Source organism: Natator depressus, chromosome 10, assembly GCF_965152275.1.
Source record: "Natator depressus isolate rNatDep1 chromosome 10, rNatDep2.hap1, whole genome shotgun sequence".
Taxonomy (NCBI): domain Eukaryota; kingdom Metazoa; phylum Chordata; order Testudines; family Cheloniidae; genus Natator; species Natator depressus.
In genome coordinates this window covers 298894-317587 of record NC_134243.1, presented here as the reverse complement: position 1 = coordinate 317587, position 18694 = coordinate 298894, and the positions used below count along the sequence as shown (strand labels likewise).

Sequence of the window (18694 nt, the reverse complement as noted above, 5' to 3'; positions counted from 1 at the left end):
AAAAGAAGGTTGAGCATAGTGTGTAATCTGCTTGCCACCTCTCCTCAAGGTCGGTAATGGTTCCCTTTTCGTTGTGCATGAGAATATAAACTGTACCAGTTAAAGTAACTCTAATTGTCAGTATGACTCTCACACATTACAAAACAAGAACTTTAAATGTGCTACTTAGTATTCTCCATGTCTTCCATACTGTTATCTGACTTCTTAGTGAGTGCTTCCTTTTGAGAATATGCATATTTGGGTTATCAGACAAGTAGATAGACTTTGATTCTGCCACCAGTGTAGATGATGGATGTTTTCCGTGCTTATCTGAGTCAGGATACAGAATTCTCAACAGCCAGGAATGTGAATGACATATTCTGTCTGAAAAGTATTGTCATATGCAATAAGCTATAAAAGTCTTCCCATTAGATTAAGTCCCTTACTTGCAATGTATTGTGCAAGCTCGCAGCTTTCAGGGTTCCTTGTAATTCTCGCTCTTCTGCATGACCAAATTGACAGAGACGTTATAGGCATGAGATCTTGCTTGTGTGATCTGTTGACTTTCAGGGATAATAGTTAGGGAAGACAGTGTGTGACATGACTGAATCATAGTTGGCCCTGACCAAATGGAAAATGAATTGCACTGTTCCTCCACTCAGCGTGCACTGTACATTTTACACTATGGTTGGTGGGGAAATGGAAACACTTATAATTGGTTAGTAGTAAAACTAGTCATCTTTATACAAAAAAGTTTACCACTCATTTATCATTTTTATTGGTTTAAATTGAAAACAACCAAAGTAAAACTTAGCACAGCTTTTCAAGAGTCCGCTTTAAAAAATAAACACTGAAAAAAGCCCCCTAAGACTGATCTGGAATTTCCAATGTCAGTTGTATCTTGCTCACGTTGTTTACAGTAAACTACTGTCTGCTGCTGGTTACTACTGCTTTTCATGCTGTCCACAGCTCATTTCTTGGTTGGGCACAGCAGCAGTTTGGAAAGCAGCATTTTTGTGTATGGATACCCACAGTAGGTACGTAAGGTACAAGTAATCAGACTTATTTCATAAAGCTTTAGAGTATTTTAAAACTTTTTTTGTTTCATCGCTAGTGAAATGGCTAATTTCTGCTGAAATGTATTTTATCGCAATTCAGAGAAACATATTTTAAACCCTATAAGAAGTTAATGCAGCCAAAAATAAAAAGTGAACATGTAAAACTATAAAATCCTACATATGGATCACTGTTCCTGAACGCACGTGTAAGCCCACAGCCCTCCCCTCTTCAAAACTCACTTTTGCCATGCTGCCTGAAAGAAATGGAAAAGCTGATAAGTTATATGTCAGTGTGGTATTTAAGCAACAAGTGTGTGTGTGTGGTATCTAAGCAGTGTGTGTGTGTATTTTAATTGCATCCTTATCCCTCATTGTTCATCATTTGCTTGTTGTCTTAGTTTGTAAGCTCTTCAGGGCTGGGATATGTGCACCACCAAGATAAAAATAATAAAGCAAAAACTGGAATTACTGACCATAATGCATATCTTTACAAGGGACTTCAGTGACCCTTCTGCGATAACATGCTTCAGAAGGGCCCAGAGTTTGACTGGATACTAGGCTAATAGAAATGTGTAGAATACCAAACCAAACAGTGTGGGCGTCTAAAGAGGAGGGACTAGTCCAGAACAAGTACAGTGCAACTCTTGGTTATTCAGACATTTGAGAGATGCCAGCATTTATACTCTCTGCAGTGAAATTCACAGGCTTGGTAGAGGGACTCTGAAGAACACTGCTGTGTCTCAAATGCTCACCCGGAGTCTTGATGCACAGAAGGGAGTTGTGTACTAGAAAGAATGAGCACAGTGGGAAGTAGCATGAGATTAGAACAGTAAGAGTTAGTTAAAAACCAAGAGCAAGTGTAGTCCTGTTGCGTGGCTGAAAATGCACAGTTGGAAGCTCTCTCTGATGCCAAGTAAAGTCATTTTGAAAGGAGAGTGAGTGAAAGAATCCCCAGAAAATAACAGAGTTTTGTTCCACTGTGCATTGGCCAGTGGAGGTTTGGGATGGGAGAGTTGTCTTTACCAGACTTGGGCTAACCTCAAAATGCAGGAATAAGGCCTGGTGTACACTGGCGGGGGGGGATCGATCTAAGTTACGCAGCTTCAGCTACATAAATAACATAGCTGAAGTCGACGTACTTAGATCTACTTACCACAGTGTCGTCACTGCAGTAAGTCGATGGCTGACACTCTCCCGTCAACTCTACCTGCGCCTCTCGCCCTGGTGGAGTACCGGAGTCGAGGGAGAGTGCTTGGCCGTCTATTTATCACGTCTAGACTAAATGCGATAAATCAACCCCCGCTGGATCGATCGCTGCCCATTGATCCAGCGGGCAATGTAGACAAGCCCTTAGTTTGGGAGAGGATTTATTGGAATCATAACTACATAAACTTGCCTGTTGGTGCAACTGTTGGACAGGGATGTTCTAAACTAAAGAGCATGTCAGGAAAGAGGATGTGAGTAGTGCGGTAGGGACTGTGGACAGGTGCAACAGGAGAGCTTTTTGAAGTTTCCATTTAATATACATACTGTTAACAGAGTATTGGGGGCGTGAGGGTTGTGGGTTGTTGGTTTTTTTTTAATCCTTTTGGATTGAAAAGTACTTGAATGTTGAGTCAGAACTGTTTCTTGGGGTCTGTCCTCTCGACAGATGGATTTTTCAAGCCAGTTTAGCCTCAAATCCATAATCTGCTAAACTGTCTCTGATTTAACCTTCAACAACTTGTTATTCCATTGAAACGATAATGAAGGTCACCCAGAATTACATATTGACAAATATTTAGGTGGCTCTGATCCATGCTGCTGTGAAGGGGAAAGCACAAGAATCGTTGTGTCATGACATCTTAAAAAAAAACAAAAAAACCCTTCTATCAGGACAGATATGAAAGGGCCATTGTATTTAATTCTGCATTACCCACCAGATTACCAGAATCTTTATTAATAGTGGTGGGTTTACAAACCAGAAAAAAACGTGTTGGGAGCAGCCCCAGCTGATCTGACTTTTCCAGTTTTTTTCTTTCTTTTCTGGTGGGTTTTTTTTATCTAGTATCCTCTTCATGGAGGACGCAATTTGCCTAAATAGGATAGAACAAGAAATAATAGCAACTAAAACTTGAAAGTAGTTTTTCCAAAGGTACTAAAATCTTCCCCAGTGACAGGTATTCTACATGATTGACTTTCTCCAAAAGTGACATGCTAGTAATACTGAGTTATGGCAGTAAAGTTTTGATAAATGAAGATTTTGCTGCCATGTAAATCACAGCTGTAAAATAGCATAAAATGTGCTCCTCTATGAGCCAGCATTACACAGTGATAAGTATATAGACTGACTCTTGAATCTCACACTGAGATATTTCCCATGAAGTGAACTTAGCATATACCCTGCTTTGTAATTATTTCCTACTTTGGAAGAAACAACTCTGAGCATTCTGAAAGGCCATCTGTTTCAGAACACCCCTCAAATGCAACTGATCTATCACCCTTGTGTTTGCAAAGTCCATACAGGAACCTTCCCAAAATAAGACCTCCACTGAATGTACATAGCCCAGGACTTGGACTACATCTTGAGGAATTAGTAAGGAAAACAGCCTTACCTTAGGCTTCCAAGGGCTGTGGGCATGAGTGTTATGTAAAGTATTTAGATTCCTTTCTGAACAGTTTATTCATTTTTTGCCATTTCGTTGCTGATTTGGATTTCTGTTCAAGCTCATTTCCATTCTGGCTTCTGTAGATTCTAATTGTAGTTTCTTAAACTCTTCAACTTTTGTTTTAAGTAAAACTTAAAATGGGCCAAGTTCAGTAGAACAATAACAGTCACAACCTGAAAAAGAGCTCTGTGTAAACTCGGAAGCTTGTCTCTCTCACCAACAGAAGTAGGCCCATTAAAGATATTACCACACCCATCTTGTCTCTCTAGTATCCTGGGACGAACATAGCTACATCACCACTGCATAGGCACAACCTAAACAGTATACCTACCAGCTTGCCCAAAAGTTGGATCTCTTGTGGCATTTGAGGAAGCAATGCCACTCAGCCATTGCCTTTCCCTGAGTCCTATTATTGATAGCTGGAATGGACGTGTAACTTTCTAATGTAGCTGGGAGGAGTAAACTAACCCCTTTGAGCCAAATTACTTAAGCTGTTTCAATGGCACTTGTGGGGCAGCTTGTGATTCTCTGAGCTCTCCATTCCCAAATCCACTTGGTTTCACTGCCCACTTCCTTGAGTTGCTCTATTAGGAGGGGATGACCCAATGTTCCTCCTGATGTCTGCCTCCAAAGCTAAGTTTCCGAGTGTTAAGAGTCCACAGACACATGGAGCCAGTTGCAGAGCTCAGAAGTTTCAGGTAGCATATGTAGCATTAGCTGTCTCATTACACAGTGTTCCCTTTCATTGTGTCAAGTGAATGCTGAACTGAATGGAACCATTAGCAGTAATCTGCTGAGACTTGGGACAGTGGGGAAAACTAGTTTTCCTGCTATTTATAATGTTCCTGCTTTTAAATTGTCTGGTATCTTATTGCCTTATGAAGAATTGGATTAAAGTAAAATAACCTCACATACCTCAAGTGTAAGTGGATTGTACTTTGCTTTGGCTCTGACTCACTTGCAATCTTTTCTTTTCCCTCCCTTTCTTTACACTTGCTGCATGCCATTCAGAGCGAGGATGAAGAGACGGATTACGATATGAATGACTCAGATTAAGTGTAAATGTCATGGTGAGCATTAGCTGCCCTAGGACTTCACCCACATGCTTTCCTCTGCCCCATCTACCACCTACCCCTCACCAGTACCATCTTCTGGCTAGTCCTAGTGGTGTATTTGTTCTGTAGTCATAGCTGCCTTTATTCCTAGTGTCAGGTGAAAATCGCAGTGGTAGAAATGGTAATAGACTTTATAGTATGATCTGTTGCACAGATGGTGATGACATGACAAGACCTGTACTGGCTGTTGTGCTTTTTTACATAAGTAGCACTGGCATTATCAGTCCTTTTAAAGCTATGCTGGGAGAGGGGAAATTCTTTATACAGATTCTAGGGGAAAATATTTTTAGACAGAAATGGTTCTGTGTTGTTGTTGTTGTTACATGGCCTGTTTTTTCTCTTCTCATATATTTTGTGTATAATGGCAGCTAATAAAAATCTTCAGTAAATGTCTGATTTGGCAACATATTAAGAGGCTTGTCCATCTGAAGTATGTTAGCCAAGGATGGTCCTATTAAAGCACAATATAGGGAGTCTGCAGGTCTGCATTCTTTTCTCCACTCTGCCTCAGTCCCTCTGTATGAATATAGACAAGTCACTTAACTTCTGTGCTCCAGTTTCCACAGGTCTAAAATGGAAAAAACCTCACTGGGGAGAGGCCAAGTCCTAATTTACTGAGTGTAAAGTGCTTTGAGGTCCCTAAATGGACAGTGCAATTGAAATTCAAATTATTATGATGAATTACCAAGAAGTGGCCTTACAATGCTTGAAGCAGTGCATGGAGAATAATTAATGTTTTTGTTGACAATCATTTCTATTTTAAGTCTTCTGTTGCTTATATCTGTTACTTACTGCTCATCAGGACTCCGCAATACTGCAAAGCCCAGGTGAAATCACTGGAATCTGGTGGTATTCAGCATCTTATGGGATCATACTCCAAATCCTTTCTTACCTGTACCTTTGGAAAGGCAGCTTTTTTACAAACAACTTCAGTGCTGCTTGCATATGGGTTAAAAAAGATACATTTATCTTGCAGTAATAAAATGTTTGAAAAGCGTGCATGGGGAAGGTTGCCTACTTTTGCAAAATCTAAGCTTTCATTTTTTTTAAAATTAAATGATTAGTCCTTATGGTCAGTATGAGACTTTCATTCATCACATGAGTATAAACTCAGGGACTCTACAAACAGGCAGCTCAGAGTTTCCCTAAGTGACACAGTGAATACTGACCAGCATCTGTCAGTTCTTACTCCTGTTCAGAATCCTGAGGGCAGCAATGAAAATAAGAACCAAATATATTTTACTTCCCAGCCATGGTTAGGGACAGGAGGCATTCAAATGTGTCGGCAGCTACTAGCCAGAGGCTAGTATGAAAATAAAGCCACTGAGCAGAGTCCAGGGACAGCATCCCTATCCCAACTCCTTCCTCTAGCCCAGGGGTCAGCAACTTTTCAGAAGTGGTGTGCCGGGTCTTCATATATTCACTCTAATTTTAAGGTTTTGCGTGCCAGTAATACATTTTAATGTTTTTAGAAGGTCTCTTTCTATAAGTCTATAATATATAACTAAACTATTGTTGTATGTAAAGTATATAAGGTTTTTAAAATGTTTAAGAAATTTCATTAAAAATTAAATTAAAATGCAGAGCCCCCCGGACCGGTGGCCAGGACCCGGGCAGTGTGAGTGCCACTTAAAATCAGCTCGCATGCCGCAGGTTGCCTACCCCTGCTCTAGCCAAACAGATTGGCATGGGAGAAGCAGTTGCTTTCTCACCAGGTTGTTGCCCTGGACCATTCCGCCTATATCCCCCGCCCCTTATCTCGTATAGGTCTGTGGAATTAATTCTGTAGGTAATGGCCACCTTGTAAAATTTCAATACCATTTTTGTGAGGGGGTATGGGATGTGGGCAGGCAAATGAATGACATAGGGAAAGAGTGGGAGATTGATGGGATAAGCTAGGAAAGAGAATTACAGGGTGTGCATATAAAATATGAGAGAGAAACAGATTTGTGGGGTATATGGAAGAAAAGAAACCAAAATGTACAGGGCAGGAGGTAGAGCTCACAGTGAAGAGAAAGAGAGGTTAGGAGATGGAGAATGAGAGAAGGTAAAGAGGAAACACTTTGAAAATGACTTGAGAAACATCACCATGATCTGTTACAGGAAAGAGAAAGTAAAGTGAAGCCACGTAGGAAAATGCCTAACCAAAAGCAAGAAAAGGGTTGGGGAGTATGCATGTGCTGTTGACTGTGATCTGCTTTACACAGAATTAAATGTTGTGCTAAAGTTACAAGTGACATGCAACTCACTCACTCCTGTTATCTCCCTGTGGCAGATCATAATAGCTTCGTTTCCTGTGGGATGTGATACTTATGTCTGGGTTTGAGTTTAGCGTGCAGGAGCTCGGTGCTGTCAGTGGTCTGACTAGATTATCTGGTTATCCCTTCTTCCCTGAACTCTAGGAGTCTACAGGTGCAAGCTAAACCAAGATGAGCCATGTTGAATCTGATATGAGTGTCTGCATATGCTGGTTTAACTAAATGTGTGATGTTAAACTCAATTAGTTAATCAGTTCAGCATCACATCTTTAGGTGAATTGGTATAACTTCTTTGTGTAGCCTGTAGCTCACGAAATCTTATGCTCTAATAAATTCATTAGTCTCTAAGGTGCCATAAGTACTCCTTTTCTTTTTACGGATACAGACTAACACGGCTGCTACTTGTAACCCACTGGAGTTCATCAACTAACTTATTCAACTGATAGTTTTCTTTGTGGTATTCAGTCATGCTGGTCACATTCTGCTTGGTGACTATCATATGGTGGAATGTACTGAATAACATAGCCAATGTCTTTTTCCTGCCAGTTGACCAGCCCTAGTAGTAAGATGTGTGCTTTTAAAGTTTGATAGTTAACTTGATTGTATTCTGCTCAGGGTAGGGAGTGCCCTCTTCTGTGTTTTGGAAAACACTATACACGGGTGCTGTTGCAATATATATAATAAATGTTGATGGATAATATTACAATTACAGTACCTAACTGTTCCTCTAACTTTAAGTTGCAGGGGGCACAGTAGCATGTATTTTTCACCATGGCAAATCCCTTTACTTGCAGTTGTCAAGTAAATTTTCAAGGCCTGACTTTTACTCACTGAAATCACTTGTGTTTGCCATGCAGTTTCTTATAGAATGCTTTTAATTAACTAGAAGCACAGGTGGTAAATTTTCTTAATGCTGAAATATGTAGCATTTGCTTTCGATACATACTTTGAAACTTTTCATACTCCATCTAGAAAACCTTTCATAGGAACTTCATAGCAATACAAGTTGTGATCTCATCTGCTCTCAAACCTAAGCAGGAACAGTATACAGTGTGAATAGGAACCCTCCAGCCACAAAGTAAAATCCAGGTGCTGCAGGAAGAACCATTGGTGAGTCAATAGATGGCACTTTTCCCTCCAAGATATGTCTACACTGCATTTAGATACCTGCAGCTGATGTGGGCTAAGGGGCTGTTTAATTGTGATGTAGACATTCGGGCTCCTAGCAGAGTCCTAGAGCCTGGGCTCCAGCCCGAACGGCTACATCGCAGTTAAACAGCCCCTTAGCCTGAGTCAGCTGGCACGGGCCAGCCATGGGTTTTTAATTGTAGCGTAGACAGACCCTAAATCATTACGTAGCCAAGATCTGCACTGTAGTGCTAGACAGCAGTCTGCTCTGAAGTTACCTTTTTTAGGAGAAATCATACAACTGAGGGGTCTCACTAATTGTAATCCTTGAAGATCCTAAAGCATTATATATATCAGGAAAGACTATCCTAATTGGCTGTAATTGATGTGAAAGGCTTATCCACTGTTGGCCGGTTTTGAAACTAGAAAAGTTAGTTACTTGCAATATGAAATTCAACTGTAAGTTTAAATGTCAAGTTTTTTGGTGTATTCATTAATATGGAGCTTCTGTGCCCTATTAAGTAGCTGCCGCGTTCCTCCCTGCAAGTATGGAGGGACAGGTGTATCTGTATGTGTATTGTAAAGGCCTGTGAAATCCTTTGGGAGGGAAGGTGCTACTGGGTATCAGTGTAAGATGTTCATGGTTTAACATTCCGTTCTGTTGCAAGTACCAGAGAAGGAAATTCTGCATGACACCAGTGGCTGCCTCTGCCGGGGAGTGTGCCTGGCCTGTCACATACCTTCTCCTCGTGGTTGGATCAGAAAGCCTTTTCAGCACCAGGAAGGCAGCCACATGCCAAAAGAGTAAAGCGTCAGGTGGTGCTAAAATTTCACTGACTAGCAAACAGTGCTCTGTACTTGTCGCTGGCATATTCAAAGCTTTGCTTAGTTTGTCTGACTACTATCAAGACTTGCTCCTTAGTTTATTTGTAGGCTTCCCTGTGGTGCTAATCACCATCATAACTGAGCTCATCATTACTAGTCACCTATTACATGAAAAAACTGAGGCTAGTAATGTGAGATGCTAATCTAAGGTGCTTGGATACCATCATGCAAGAATTTAGAGCCCATACTATGGGGTTGAGATGAAGGGGGTGGTGACAGGAAAGCCAAAAACCACCAGAGGGAGCAGAGGAAAAGTGGTGAGCAGATGCCAAGAAGAGATCCTGGATACTTCAGAGGCAAATACTTAAACTCAATTATCTTCAGAAAATATTTTCAGAATGTGATTTCTGCAGTGAATATTGTAGCAAACGGACGGGCTGTTCTTGGCAAAATGAGTACATCCTCTTCCCCCACGCCAGGAGAGGCTCTGCTCACTCTTCACTGCAGGAGAGTGGAATCCTTCAAACAGGATTTCTGTCTTTTGAGATGCGTGCTACAAAATGGTAGCGTTTTAATATGAATTTAGGGTTCGTGTGCACAAGTTTGGGCAACTTTATGTGGGTTATAGGCTGGTTTTTGAATGGTGTCTTAAGGGCAGAGGAGGTCTCCAATTCAGTGTAGTCTCATCTTGCAAACCTAAGGTCGCACAGCTGCAGTGGGATGGGCAACATTAATCCTGTCAAAGTATGATTCTTAACATCTCCTCTCTATCCACTGAATTAAACTCACTTCCTCATAAAATGTAACCAACATGCTTCAAAAAACATTGTATCTTTTAATTGTCCGTCTTCCGCTTCACAAAGCATAACAGTGTTGGGCAGGATAGTACTTGGAAAAGTGAACTCCACAGAGTGTCCCATCCCACCAAAAGAAAGGTTTGCATATGAACTGTGACTTCATATATGCAAGAGAAATTGTGCCAGGCAATATATTGCATGAAATTCTATTAAATACTATTGATCAAACATGAAGATATATGTAAAACATTAACTTAATACATCAAGCTAATAGCTTTCACGTATTAATAGCCTAACAAATAGTCCCATCGGGTCAAGAATCTGGCTGTTTGTATTTACCATATAACGAATACTGAGGACTGCTTTAGGAGGTCAGGGCAGATACTGTAGGGTTAGTGGATCAGCCTACTCTGTATAGGAGTTGATCTGGCCCATGTAAGCTTTTGTACTCCTGACTTTCAAACACTGCTTGTTTTTTCAGACTATAATTGTGTCCCTGCCAAGGTTTCGTTGGCACATCTTATGCTACTTATGCATATTTCATTGCTACTCTAAGTGACACAGGTCATAAATAAAACAAGGGAGAGCACAGGAGATGTTACTAAAGCAAGTACAATTTAAAAAATCCCAAGTTTGAAAAAGGCAATTGTTCTCCATTTTCCCTGGTAACCCACAAACTAGGCAACCTTGCTTCTAGGATCAGAGAAACTGGCCTAGCCCATACACCTACTATCCTTGCAGTTCTCTTTACCATCTTGTGACTTTTAGGAACTCTGTGTTTGCTCTGTGTGCTGTGAACTTCATCGATGACCAATTGTGCTCATTTGTCTGATTGATCTCTACTTTTACTGCCCCCTTATAATATTAAATGTGCTATCTTTCCTCTTACTAGTCTGACTCAAATACACTAATGGTGATCTATTGTACAGGTGTGTTAATGATATTTTGTAAGTGACGTATAGCCTATTCTCTGTTTTTCTATATTAAGGCATCAGTTTCAGGAAAGTCCTTAAGCCAGCCCTTTGGGCTTTATCACATGAGTGAAATACAGTGATTTCTTTTTGTTCTCTGCCCCCCCAGGCTTTAGGTCTGATATTGGGAAATTTTAACGTGTGTAATTTTTAACTGTCTCTTTCAGATTTTGCAAGAGCGAGGTTCCAGGATGTGAAGAACATATTGAGCACTGAAGAATATTTCTTTTATTCCAAGATGCAGTGAATTGTCACATTGAAGAGGCTTGGCTGTGAGAGGAAGAAATCTGCTTTAGATAATTTTCTATTGATCTGGGTTGAACCATTTTTGCCTATAAGCTGGTATAGACTGAATTTGCTGGCTGAAAACATCACAAGATTATTGAATGGGAATAGATGATGTGAGAGAGTGTGTTAATCTTGGTTCTAGTGCACGGTTGTAGTCTCTCATGGGCTGAATTATATTGGTCACATAGAAAGAAACAATCATACACTCATATTTTCCTCTGAGACATGTAGCACTTACACCTGGTGCTGGATGATCCAATGTTGATCAGTTTGAAATGATTTTGGTATTAATAATTGCAAACAGTTAAAGGACACTGTATTTGGTGCTACATATATATTACAGCCCATAAATGCAAATATTTGGGCCTACGTAGTTGGTTTTTGAATCAATGACAGCCCCAGTTTACTGTCTTATACTGCACATTCCTTATGGCTCAGTGACACATTTTCTATTCGGTAAGAATGGTGTAGGAGATCAAGTGAAACTACCTTGTAAAAAGTTACACCCCAGACAAAAGATTCCCATAAAGAATGGGTGTAAAATACTGACTGGGTTGATGGCTTATTTTAATAGTGAAAGGGAATACTAAACTTGGAGAAAATGTCTTTTGTCTGAGTCATCTCTGATGTTTCTCCTGTCAAAATAACTTCCTCCTGCAGAAGATAAGCTCCAGTCTTAGCCAAATGTTTGAAAGGAAAATCAAAATTTCTTAAATTATTGTCACAACTGAACATCTTGTCTCTTTTGAAATGTTTGTTGCTAACCAAATGTTTAGTTGTACATTTTAGAAATGCCTACAAGTGTCAAGCTCCTCTTGGATTTTGTTGGGTATTTTTAAGAGCTGGAGTTTGTGTAGCTACATGGCTGGATAGTGTTAGATTCTGATCTCAGTGAATGGGTTTAAAGTTACCCTAAGAGCAAACACAAGCTCACCCAATTAAAAATCTGAATTAATTGCTTTGAATTTTAAGGATGTTTACAGTCCATCTCTCTACATTGTTTCAACTATGCAGTTCTTTATGATGTTTATAAGAATGCTGCCTGAAAACATTTTCACACAGCTCTATTACGACAGGCCTGTGGTAAATGTTAACACAAGACTGGAGCTTTTTAGTGCATTGTGTTTTAAACAAAACCAGTAGCATGACTTTTTTTGAAACAGATGTAACTAAATTGATTGCGTAAAACTCTCAATTCTTGCAGCTTCATTGGCTTGCGTAACTCTAGGTGGAGCAGTGGATGGGAGTTTAAACAGGATTATCCAAGATGGTCTGGAATTCTAAAAGCCTTTTAAACTGTTTCATTAAATAACTTGAGAATTTTTGCATATACTATATCCTCTACCAGTAAAATGTGTAATCCTCCACATGAAAACCAGTTTCTCAAGCATCTTGGGTCTATCTATATTTTTTAAGACTTATTGTACAATGATAAGTTTGGCATAAACAGTTTGTAAAACCATTTCTACAAAGCAGGTTATGCAGTGGGCTAAACGTTTTGTCCATGCATCTACTGCTTGAAAGGGTTTGTAAAGCATTTTGCCATTTGGATGCGGTCTGCTGGCCCCTCCACAATACCACGTTAATATGTTTGTCTTTTTTTAAGATGTTAGGACCTAACTGAATTTACTAAAATGTAATTATTCTGTAGGGGAAAATGTTTATACTTTTATACTTTTTTTTTTTAGGCATCCATATTTTATCAGCCTGAAGTTAATGCCTAAATTTCCTCTAAATAGTAACAGATAATCTTGTGTATCTAAAGATAAGCATAGCAGTTGTTTGTCTTAAAATGCATACTATAGCATTTCCTCTGCTGAAAAAGTCACTGTGTTTAAGCAGCTTGACACGACCCATGTTCTTCAGGTTCCGTGGCTCATGAAATTGTGGCCTTTAAGGCTTCCTATTTTCCTGCTGTGCTCTACAGAGTAAATTCAGCATTGGATTAAATGGCTTTTAATGCCTTATAATAATTAAAAATGTATATTGATATCATTCCAAAATCTGCATTTTTGTGTGTTGTCTTCTGTTGTTAAAAGAAGGCAGAAGATTGGATTTTCATAAACTATCTGAGATCCTTAAGGATTGCAGAAGCAAAACATGAGTAAGAAACTGAGCAAATTGAAACAACTTGGAGGATATATATGAAAAGGGCCACTTTTAGAGAGTGGCATTTTCACTGGAATACTTTATGGTTTAATACATTTGCTTTTTATTTTTTTTGGTGGGATTATCTGCACCCTGGTTTACATTGTCCCTTGTAGTAGCAAAAATGATTTTGGGGAAGTGTTTGAATCATTAACATTTTGCACTTTCTCTGTCTCATACCTCACAGAGCTATTGTCTCTCACTTCAGCAAAAAAAATAATAAATTATTAGGCTAATATCTGGTAAATGATTTTGCAAGCTGCTGTAACAGACTTTGTCAACTAATCTTCTGTTCTTGCTGTTACCCTTATTAATTTCATACTTCTTTAACATCTGAGACATTCACTTAGGTGCATGTACAGTAGAACCTCAGAGTTAAGAAAACCTTGGGAATGGAGGTTGTTCATAACTCTGAAATGTTCGTAACTCTGAACAAAACATAATGGTTGTTCTTTCAAAAGATTTACAACTGAACATTGACTTAATACGGCTTTGAAACTTTACTCTGCAGAAGAAAAATGCTACTTTTATCCATCTTAATTTAAATGAAACAAGCACAGAGACAGTTTCTTTACCTTGTCAAATCTTTTTTTAAGCCTTCCCTTTATTTTTTTTAATAGTTTACATTTAACACAGTACTGTACTGTCTTGTTTTTGCTTTGTTTTTTGTCTCTGCTGTTGCCTGATTGCATGCTTCCGGTTCCAAATGAGGAGTGTGGTTGACTGATCAGTTTGTAACTCTGGTGTTCATAACTCTGAGGTTCTACTGTACTATCGAATTCTTTTCCTAAAGCCCCAGGAGTTTCCCTCTACTAAAATTTGGTTTCTTTTTGTATTGAACTCTGGTAACTTAGAATAAGGTTAGCTACACTAGCAAGAGGTAGACAGGATGGTCAGGTCAGACTCTTTGAATTAGTAAGCTACTTTATCAATAGATGAAAACAGTATTACAGCCTAAGATTTTAAATCATAAGCATGGGTAGGTTATAGCAGAAGAGAATGAGGGTACACTAGATCAAGGCAGACAAACAATTAAAGTGGCTTTTCATACAAGAGATAATTTGTCTGTCTTGAGTCAGTTATTACAGTTTTGTGAAACAGTCTGGTGTTTGGGGGCATAGCTTCCTGAGGAGTGGGGGAGAATGTTAGTAAGGGTATGTATTCACTAGCAACGTTAAAGCGCTTTAACGTGGCTGTGTAGTTGCAGCACCAGTGAGGGGAGTAGCCCCCAGCGCTGGTGCGCTGTCTACACTGCCACTTTACAGCGCTGAAACTTGCAGCGCTCGGGAGGTGTTTTTTCAAACCCCTGAACGAGAAAGTTGGAACGCTGTAAAATGGTAGTGTAGACAAGGCCTATGAGATGGGCCTTTTCCTGCAAGTAGAAACTCATCAAAAGAGCCAGCAGTTTGGGTGGCATTCATGGAGGGTGCGGTGGAGAGAATCTCTTTGAATTTCATTTGCACCTATTTGATTTACTCCCTCCATATCACAAACCTTCCCCTTCCCAGGAGATGTGAATGCAGCTCTTTCAAATTACTGCTGTTTTTCAGTCCGCCCTTGCATCTGGGGTCTTAGGAAAGAGGGTTTCTTTTCTTGAGCAGCATCCCTGTTGGCTCAGGAGCCTGGGACTAGAACTGCTGATGAGCAGCAGCTGAAAGTGTCCGATTGCTTAGCAGAAAGCGATTTTGAAATATGTAAGTCCCTAAGTTGCTCCGTTTGTTTTTGTGTATTTTAATTTACATCTGTTTCCTGCTTTAGGGACCATCTCAGGATCCCAGTTAGATCTGTGTGTGTAAAATAGGGGACTCAGGAACAGAGCAAATCCCATCAGTATTCACTTAAATGTGCAGGAGACTCTTCAAACTCCCTTCCAAGGTAACTGGTAGTATCTTGTGGCTCACCGCAAAAGGCAACTGTCTTTAAAGGCTTATTGCCAAATAGACACTTTAAAGGGCTAAATCTTCCACACTTTATTGTTCAGTTTGCCTAAGGTAACTATCCCAGACAGAAAATATGTCTGAATTCAAAGCATTGAGAATTCCAAGGGCTAATACACCTCCCAGGGCTAATTTGAAGTTCCAGATAAATGTGCATAAATATTTTTAAAGACCAGCTATTGCATTTTTCTTACATCTTACAAACTCTGAACATCCATATTAGAAACATTATGAGCCAATCACAAATAGCAGATCTTTGATTTTTGTTACACTCCAGCCTCCATCTGGGTAGGACTGCAAGTGCAGAAGACAGCACAATCGTCTGTCACTCTCATGTGTAAATATTGAAACCTAACAGCTTCTGTTAATAGAACTGGGAATAAGGAGACTTTGGGAACGTTCTCCTTCCTCAGGAAATAGTCATAGGTTATTCCATTGCAAATTAGCTTCCCTTTACTTTAGCTAAGTCTAACAAGGAATACAGTCTTGTAAAACTCAGCTAGTAACACTGTTGCAAATGCAGCTGTCAATGAATATTCGAAGGGCTCTTATTAGGATATTAGTGATAGTTACATTGACTGCCATGGAGAGAGAGAAATCTACATTATAGTATAGAAAGCTACCTTATTACTTCTGGGTGATGTCACGCTTTTACTGTAACACTTCTATAGACAGTGCTCTCCCTCAGAAGTTAAAGGACTAAAGGCTATTGATCTTAAATTTTGACCCACCTTAACAATGGTCTCATCTCCAAGGCTTGGCCTTCTGGAATCTAGTGGCTGATGTATGTGTGTGCCTGGCTCATGCTCCATTTGCAGATTTTTTTTTTTTTTTTTCCAAAAGCTTATGCTCAGTTAATCTAAAGTAAACTTGGCCCACACGTGTTTGCCAGGAAAGAGCAAGTGCCTATGCACTATAGGCCAAATAGTGCCAACCTGACTACTAGGAACTGAATCAAGACCACAGAACCATTTTCTTTATCACTGAACAGATATCAGAGGGCAACTACTTTCAGCCACTGCTGACTTGAGCCCGATTTGAACCTGGGTTTGAAAATCTTTATTTCCAATGGGCTGTCCAGGTCTCCTTTACCCAATTCACCAGTTTTATTGGTGGTCTGACAGTAAGTTGTGCATCAGCTGTTTGTGTTAGGGCCCAGGAGGACATACTTGCAATGTTTTATTTCCTGGATAGTGGATTAGCAATAACAGTTTCCTTTTGTGCCAGTTCATTATCTCTGAAGTGTTCTTATTGCAGCAAAGTTTGAATTCTGACATGGCTTTAATGCTTTTGCATGAGCCAAGATGATTAGCATAGAAATTGACATGGAGCTGAATCCAGAAAGTTCCCTGGATAAACCTCTAGTAGGGCTTCCCAACTTGTTTTAAGGTAGATGCAGTTACCCATAATTTTTAGATCAAATATACAACTAAAACGTGAATGGGTATTTTTAACCTCCTTTTCGTAACACTAGTTTATTGTAAAATGCATGAAATAAACCTGTTTTTCCCTTTTAAGATGTTGTCTGATGTTTGAAATCTTTTTCCCAAACCCCTGTGACTGCTGACAGTTTTTGTGTATCATAGCTAATAACCCCAGAGTTTAATACTACTGACCCAGTTTTCTATGCTTTCTACACTGCCTTGAAAATTCTTGGTCACTAAAGGCTACCAATACACTTTTAGTAGTCATTGGGGACATAAGAAACTCATGTTTTATTCACTGTCAGATTAAAAAACGTTTGCTGCTAACTGCTATAGTGGGTATAATCTTCTCCTCTAATGTGTGTACTATCGGAAAGTGCTCTACCGTATACCAAGACGGGGGTAGAGTGGGAGGGTGAACACAGTCCAAGATCCAAAAAGGGATGGAGCTGTTGCACCAGGGATGTCACTGCCTAATTTTTAGGTGCTTGGAAAAACCCTGCAATCCACAAGGCTTAGTTAGGTGCCCTAGGCTCCTATACAATGAATGGGGAGAGATAAGCACCTTAGAATGTAATCCATGGAAGCCAGCATCCTAGGTAGGAACCACCTAAAATAGCCAATGGGAGAGGCTGACAGGAGGGGTGTGTGCAGAGCCCTACCCCTGGAGATCGGTGCCTCAATCCAGGTTGCAGGGAGGGGGCCTAGCTCTCCTCAGCAATCCTCAAATGGGAACCACACATCTGATGTCAGGCAGTGGCGTAGCCAGGTGGAAAAAACAGGGGGAGCGGAGATTAAAAAAGGCGCCTCCCGCTAGTACTCACCTGGCAGCGCTCCAGGTCTTCGGCGGCAGGTCAGGCGGCTGCCCCACGCCCCCCCCAGCTTCGCTATTGATGTCAGGGAGACGAAGCACCCAAGGAGTCTCTGGTGGGAATTGTTAGACTCCTTCCTTGCTTGGAGGAGGAAGTGCTGCTGCCGCTGCCCTCACCACTTTGGCCAGTGGTTAGACACTTGTCTGGGCGTGAGAGACCCAGACTCCACGCTTCCCTCCGCCGGGGGCAGGGGAGAGTAGAGAGGGTTTGCACAGGGGTCTCCCATCTCTCCGGAGAGTGCGCTAACCACTGAGCTGTGGAATAATCTGATGTGGACTCCCTCAATTTCTCCTCTTGAAGCTGTTCCATTCTAGATAAATAATGAAAGAGAGACTGAAGCAAGGAGACTGGACCCAGGGTGTCTCACTTCCTGTGACATTTTAGGGATCAGTGAGACTAATACGGGGTTCTCACACTGCCTGCCGTATAACTTTGAGTGCCTTAATGCTATGCGCCTATGAGCCTTACCACCAGTAGCCAGCCTGTGAGCATAAAGGTCTCACCCTGGTTTCCTCCCGCCTAGTTACTTGTTACTCTGGGCCCGAGTCACCCCAAATCCATCTGCCCTGAGCTCTTTACTACCAGACACTCTGACAGTTCTCCTTGCCTTTGAGACTGTCCCTCAGCTCTGGACAGCATTCACTTAAACCCCTTTCCTTGTAACAGGGATATGGTGCAGAGTGGCTGGGCGGGGGGTTTGACTGGTGATTTGTGGTGGGGAAAATTCTCTCCTTTCAAGACTGGAGTTTTTCTTTTCAATTTCAGATTGTTTCAATGGTTTCCCATTAACTTTAATGGCTCATCACTTGTCTTTTCCTAGGTTGTACAATGCTAGGTGCTTGGAGATAATCCATGATGCAACCTATTTCTCTGGTGGAGTGTCCTTGTTTGGTGAATGTGGTTTTGAGTGTGTTATGGTGTATATCCTGGACTGTCTCCTCAGAGCACATTCTGTGGAATCTGCATGCCTGGCTGTAGATAACAAATTTCTTGGTATGTTTGGGGTGGTTGCTGGATCTGTGAAAAGAAAAGGAGTACTTGTGGCACCGTTTCCTTTTGCGAACACAGACTACCACGGCTGTTACGCTGGATCTGTGAGGGTAGGTATGGTGATCCAATGGTTTCTTGAATATGTTTGTCTGTAAGGTTCCATTGTTAAAGTTAATCATAGTGTCCAGGAAGTTGATGCTAATGTGGGAGTGTTCCAGGGAGAATTTAATGGAGGCGGGGGGGGGGGGGGGGTTGT

The 18694-nt window shown here is 40.6% G+C and overlaps 1 protein-coding gene across 9 annotated transcripts in view; it reads left to right on the top strand.

Moving 5' to 3' along the window:
* PDPK1 (3-phosphoinositide dependent protein kinase 1) overlaps nucleotides 1–15987 on the top strand; it is a 157759-nt gene extending 141772 nt beyond the window's left edge. For 5 of the 9 annotated variants that reach the window (XM_074964912.1, XM_074964908.1, XM_074964914.1 and 2 more), the window contains one exon: nucleotides 10947–15987. In XM_074964912.1, coding sequence (XP_074821013.1) covers nucleotides 10947–10995 — 49 coding nt within the window. In that variant the 3' untranslated portion in view covers nucleotides 10996–15987. Of the gene's footprint in view, nucleotides 1–4696; nucleotides 4756–10946 lie in introns of all 9 variants that reach the window. The other 4 variants (XM_074964913.1, XM_074964910.1, XM_074964916.1 and 1 more) reach the window with 2 other exon arrangements.
* Nucleotides 15988–18694: the final 2707 nt, after the last annotated feature.